The 6,551-nt window shown below is 32.5% G+C and overlaps 1 protein-coding gene and 1 non-coding gene across 2 annotated transcripts; one reads left to right on the top strand and one right to left on the bottom strand.

Moving 5' to 3' along the window:
- Nucleotides 1–2,480: 2,480 nt before the first annotated feature.
- On the top strand, nt 2,481–2,564 carry TRNAL-CAA (transfer RNA leucine (anticodon CAA)). Its single transcript has one exon. It is a non-coding gene; the product is annotated as a tRNA-Leu (tRNA).
- A 699-nt stretch (nt 2,565–3,263) lies between these two features.
- LOC129880876 (probable protein phosphatase 2C 2) lies at nt 3,264–5,901 on the bottom strand. The gene is made up of 3 exons (XM_055955109.1): nt 5,330–5,901; nt 4,098–4,616; nt 3,264–3,949 (listed from the first exon to the last, which is right to left on the bottom strand). Exons 1-3 carry the CDS (start codon nt 5,828–5,830, stop codon nt 3,785–3,787), a joined length of 1,185 nt encoding a protein of 394 aa, XP_055811084.1. The 5' UTR covers nt 5,831–5,901; the 3' UTR covers nt 3,264–3,784.
- Between the last annotated feature and the right edge of the window lie 650 nt (nt 5,902–6,551).

The raw sequence follows: 6,551 nt of genomic DNA on the forward strand, positions 1-6,551 counted from the left end.
ATCATATTATTTATGATTGTTGCTATTTTTTTCTTCACAATTTTCTGTATACGTCACTTGAGTCGAGAGTCTATAGAAAATAACCTCTCTATCTTCACAAGTAAGGGTAAGGCTGCATACATCACCCTCTCCAAATCTTGCTTGTGAAATTACATTGAGTATATTGTCGATGTTGTAGTTAATTCTTATTAATTTTATTCACCTAATTAAAACTTATAGTTTTAGGATATTTTATCCACAATCCAAAAAAAAAATATAGCCACCACAATTAAAGATTAACAACGGATTATAATTTTTTTCTTAAAAAAAAAGGCAAACCAAATTAATAAATATGAATTAATTTGATTTTCAATTAAAAAGCTATCTTAATTTAATTTAATTTAATTTTAAGCAAACTAAATTAAATTAATTTTAATTTTAATCAAAAATTGATCCAAATCAAATCATGAACAATGCTACATTTAGCGTGTGAAAAGGGAAATTTTGAGATCAAAAGCTTTTTATTGACATTTTTTTCCACTTTGAGATTTAATTCGACATAATGGGATAATGGATCCGTCCAACTATGAAATCATCCATGTTCACATACAATTTTAATATATAAGAAAATTATTGTCTATTTTATTTACACATTTCATACAGTATAAATTTTGTGCTATACTCCTATAAAAATAGCTACATAATTTAAATAAATACTATTTGTAAGCAAAATAAAATCTTCCTCTGCCAAATTCCCTTTTCGAAACCGTTGGTGGATGGTTCATTGCTTCCTTAGGAGCGAAGAAATTAGTCGGTTGCAAATTAGGGCAGAAGATTAATTAGTAAATAGTTAAGCATTATATTATTTTTTGTGAATTAGAATTGGCGATAGTTTAATGCTTCGTATTTGTTTTCTTTTTATATTCGTATTATTAACAATTTTGTGTAGTTTTGCCTTGCGATTTATATTACTAAGCTACCAATTGTATTTTAATTATTGCATTATTTTTTTGTTATTATTTTTGCTTTTTACAATATGCTATGTGATGTTTCCTACCGTACTTGTTATATTTCTTTTCTTTTGTATGTTATTTGAGCCGGAGATTTTTTAAAAATAATATTTATATCCGTAAGATAAGGATAAAATACACATATATTCTACTTTTTTCAAACTCCACCATATGAACTACACTAGATATATTGTTATAGTTACAATATTTCAATACTGTTTTTATTAGGTTTCACATAATATTTATTATAGAGAATCACTTGTAATTATCTCATATATAATGTGATTACATATATTTTGTCTTCGTTTTCCACCGCGCATGCATAACACGTTGGAAATACATCTCTACAACCTTTGCAGGCCTAGAGACTTCATATTTTCAATATACACATCTTTAGATATTGACTTCATTACGCGATCAGTTACTATCTTGTGTATAGAAATATATCGTAGAGTAATTTTTATTTACGTGATATGTTGTCTTTAATAAAGTTGTATTTTTATTTCTCTGTGTTTTGTCCTACAACGATATTTGAGATATTTAGTATAAGTTATGATTATTTAACTGTTACGAAAGAGTTGCGCTGCATCTATCGACCTACTAATGATCTCTAAAGTATTTCATGATCCTTTTTAGCCATACAACTTCTTGCATATAAGAAAACAAAATATGCAATGAACTCTGCTTTCATGATTGAAAAAGTCATGCATGTTTATATTTTGCTACTCCATGAAATAGTATTATTATTTACGAAGAATACATAATCAGAAGTATACTTTCTGTTATTCAATTTTTGTCTCAAATATCATCAGAATAACCAAACAACTATAAGTCATTCCCTTGATAACATAACTTATAATGAGTAGTGCCACTTAAGTATTTCAAGATTCTCTTAACAAATTTTTAATGCGTTTGCCCTAGATTGGACTGATAACGACTTACAAAATTCACTGCATAACAAATATCGGGATGCGTGCACAACACTGCATACATTTAACTCTCAATTTGGTGTGCTTGCATTGTTATCTTATCTTTTCTTCTCACTTTGTCTTTTCTTATTATCATTTATTCAACTTTCTCATTATAATTTTATCTCGTACTATACGTTTGTTATAATTTTTTCCTTCAAATTGTTGATTTGTGGCATTATCTAATAACGAAATATGGTACAATATATTCAAATTTTATATTCATTAAAATAACACAATACACTATAATAAAATACGATATAATATAAAAAAGATACGTTATGACCATCCAAACAAAATGTTAATTAGTGATTAATGATTATATGCCTTCAATTGCTATAAAATAAAATTGAAATCAGAAAAAAACTTAATTTTTTTCCTGAAAAATATTATGGAGGAGGGAGGTAATCTCTTATCAAACTAAGGCAGAATTTTGATTCTTTATTATATTTTCATAACATAATATCTATGCACCCAGAAACGTAAACTATAAATTTGGATTAAGTACAGAGGAATACAATCAGTCAGGATGGCCGAGTGGTCTAAGGCGCCAGACTCAAGTTCTGGTCTTCGTAAGAGGGCGTGGGTTCAAATCCCACTTCTGACAAGATTAACATTTTTTTCCCTTTCTTTTTGCACTCGTGGGTTTGTACTTGGGCACTAATTGTACAGATGATGAGAGAAAATACTTTCGGAATTAGCTAATACTTCAAACATGACTTAAAGTTAATCTCAAATTTTATCCGAAATTATTATCCTTATCAAATGTACCAGACGATCCATAACATTTTTCATAAGCGAGTTTCGAAGTGTATTTGATCAAAAGATTTTTTTTTTTTATAATACGTATTTTTATTTTCCATAATAACACTGGAGGAAACCTTTATTTTAATTCTTTATTTAACAACTGAAAAATTCATTCAGCCAGTACTTCTCTTTCAGAATAACTCAACTTCATCTCTAAAGGTGTTTTAAAAGCCCTAGTGCCTTGAGAATTGAGGTAATTGTCTGACGGCTTGTAATTGTTTCTCATGATCTGACTTGGTTTATGATATTTTATCAAGTGCTTGTAGTGAAACTATATTTGCATTTGCAGCTGATCAACTTTTGAACAATAACAATAATATACTTGTAGTCATACCTTACCCCTACCTCATAAATAGAAAAATTGTTTCCTATAGACCCTTTCGATTCAACGAAAAACAGTCCAAAAAAGTTTTGAACAATCAAAATGAGAAAGAAGAATATCAGAATGTAAAGCTTGAAAAGACCTAATTCCGTGTATTCATTCAGAAACACAAGCATATGCAATTCATAAGTCATTAAAATCTAAAAACTGCATATCTGAATTAGATGATTAAGGTTGGCATATCATCAGCTCTCTATTAATTGGAAGGGAGAATATTATACATGAAGATCATGTTGTTCTATAACCTAATTTGCTCCCAGCGAGCAGAGTGTCTAGCATTTAAAAGCCTATACAAATAAAATTTGACTTCAGATGCTCCAACAAAATGTGAAGAGTCACCTTCAAAGCTGAAGTGATCCAGTCGAAGACACACACATGAATATCAACAATTTACACTAATAACTGTCCTATACCAAGGTAGGGGTATTACGTACACTTTACCTTCCTTGGACCCCACTTGTGTGATTACATTGGTATGTTTTTGACACTGCTGACACTAAAAACTGTCCTGTTAAGCTTGGTTAAGACTGAAAATCTCTAATGATTTTAACCTGTGAACTTCCATGGTACTGCAAGTGACAAACATCTGACAACCAGCAAATCATCATCCAAGCAGGCATATTCTTCCGAGCATTGTTTTATTGAACGAATTGACCTAGTTGAATGACCATTGCGCTTATGTCATCAGAGGATCCTCTCGTTACTGCCAAATCAACAAGCATTTTGCAAGCAGATAAAGGCTGTTGATTATCAACACCTACGCAGAAAGGTCGAAGTAGCTCCACTGCTTCCTGATTACTGACCTGAAAAATTATACAGAGAAAATTTAGCCTCCTAATTTCCCAATCTCTTTACACTATAAACTTGAGACTTGGAACTTTTTGCAGTTTCAAATGACACTTTTTAAAAGCAATTGGCTGAAAATGAGATCAAAAAGTTTTGGCTGGTTACCTGTTCCCAAAGACCATCAGATGCCAAGATCAAGAATTCACATTCTGGTTGAACCTTCAATATTTTTGTCTCTGGTTCAGCTATCACCCATCTCTTAAGTTGGGAATCTCCGATTCCTCGTGATACAGCAAGAGATCCTTGAATTCTCCACACACCCCGGCAACAATCTACATAGCCACCTAGGCGTTGAATTCTTTCCATTTCATCTTGCCTCGAAGGCCGATGATCTACCGTGAGTGCCTCTGCCACTCCTCCTCTGCTCATAACAGCACGACAGTCACCAGCATTCGATACAATAAGTTCTCCATTATGTACCAGTGCTGTCACACAACAACTCCCTCCATTTGCATTTAGCTTTAGAAACTCCGCGTCTGTAGTGAGGTAACCCTCTCTGACTGCCTCTTCCAGTCCCTCTTCACTCCTCAACGACACTTCATTTAAAACATTCCAACCCAAATTCATTGCCGCAAACTCTGCAGCTTTTGCTCCACCATGTCCATCAAATACACCAAAAAAGGCCTGAAAGAAATGTAAATAATGTTCAGCATAAAGAATATACGCCATCTTCATCGAATAATCAATATATCTATCTAATTCAACAATCTTAAATCATCACACCCGTTCATTGAACTCATTATATATTGTTATTATCCGCTATACGGCAAAACCACATTGATTTGTGACTTTGTTTAATGAAGTTGATTTGTTCACTTCGAGTAGCTTAACAGTTTAATCCCACAAATTACATTAACCCAATACTATTGACACAGATTTTCCTTTAAGCATCATATTCATAAAAATGTGTTTAGTTGATGTGAGAGTTACTAATAAACTAGAAAAGTGAGGCTTGTTCAACAATTGGTTGAGCAACTCCACCGTCAACCGGCAGGTTGAAGGTTCCAGTCACATTGGAGCATAAGTGACAACATTATTGATATAAGTGACAACATTATTGATATAAGTGACAACATTATTGATCCTGACGGGCTAATAAACCATCATCAACAAAAACAACTACACATCAATTCCGAACCAGTTGCATGATTAGATGATTAAATCAATCTTTCATACCAATTAGTATCCATCTTTAGGGCAAAAACTCCAACCTAATTTTGGAATCCTCAATCAAGGAGTGAGATACTAATCAAATATAATCCATAGATATAGATAAATTATCCTTCAATAATCCAAAAATTAAGAGATAGACAACAGTTCTAGCAAATAAGTGGTACCTGTTTAGAGCCGTTTTTAGCATCATCATTAACTACAGCAGAATACCGATCTTCCATATCACCTCTTTTTTTCCCTCTTTTACAAAACACAGAGTATCCTTCTTTTTCAACTTCCAATTCATCCAACCTACTCTCTTCCTTCGGAGTTTCACCAACGTGTCCCAAACCTAACGAGACGATCGGAATCGAAATCCTCGCCGGTCTCTTCCTCTTCAAAATCGCCTCCGTCGTCGTCGACGTTGATGACGTGGAGCACTCCGCCGGTTCCTCCTCTTCCCTGAGATTTCTGTTGTAGCTTTTAGTCAACGGCGATAGAGGCGATTGACATATAACTGCCGGAGCCGGCACCGGCGATAGTGATGATGATGCGTAAAAGGACGACCGATTCACCGGCGATTGCATAGATGATGGTTTACAGAAAAATGGTGAATTAATTACTTTTGGTGTCTGTTGTGATGTTGAGAATGTAGGTGAATTTGTTATTGCTATGGCACAAGGCATTTTTGCTCTTTGTTCTATTTTGGCTCTGATTTAGTTTGCAGATTTTAATTTTTGGTTGTACGTAAATTTGGAGGAAATGGGGATATTTATATTCGCGTTTTTTGTTCCTACTCGAAGAGAGAATGAGTCACCAACGCGCCATGCATGTGGGATAGAAAACAAAAGAAATATCTAATGTGAGCACACACATTAAAGCCTAACAAATTCGAATAGTGTTGTGTATATCTTATTTTGGGAAAGTACTCCTTATTAAAAAAATTTAAAATATTCAAAAAACAGTTCCATTCACATTTTGGTATAAAACATCCCTCGTGGTATATAATTTGAATTGAATCTCTACTATCAAATGAACAAGTTTTTGTTTGACTTAATTTTTTTTGTTTGGTTCTTGTTTTCAAATTTTTAATAATTCAAACAAAATCAATATACTTGGTTGGTAAAATGGTTGAGATCCTTTTCTCATTAATTAGAATCCTCGTAGTCGAGTCATGACAATAGAAAAAAATTATGTAGGGAGTGTTGCCCTCATAATGAATCTTGCAATGTGTGAATTCTGATTTATTTAGGTCCAATAATGTCAAAAACGTTGGACGAGAAACTATATAAAATAAAAATCCAAACAAATACTTTTGAAATATGTGAGTTTGATTGTCATTATTTATTTTCTTGTAAAGTCCAAAAATAAATGCTTATTAAGAAATTGATAAGTTGATGTGTTATT

Source organism: Solanum dulcamara, chromosome 2 (genome assembly GCF_947179165.1).
Source record: "Solanum dulcamara chromosome 2, daSolDulc1.2, whole genome shotgun sequence".
Taxonomy (NCBI): domain Eukaryota; kingdom Viridiplantae; phylum Streptophyta; class Magnoliopsida; order Solanales; family Solanaceae; genus Solanum; species Solanum dulcamara.

What these genes read in the sequence shown, in the direction of transcription:
- LOC129880876 (XM_055955109.1), bottom strand. Translation starts at nt 5,830, where the DNA reads ATGCCTTGTGCCATAGCAATAACAAATTCACCTACATTCTCAACATCA. An exon ending in CTAAAAACGGCTCTAAACAG is followed by an intron (nt 4,617 to 5,329) that starts GTACCACTTATT and finishes CATTTCTTTCAG; the next exon opens with GCCTTTTTTGGTGTATTTGA. An exon ending in CTGATGGTCTTTGGGAACAG is followed by an intron (nt 3,950 to 4,097) that starts GTAACCAGCCAA and finishes ATAATTTTTCAG; the next exon opens with GTCAGTAATCAGGAAGCAGT.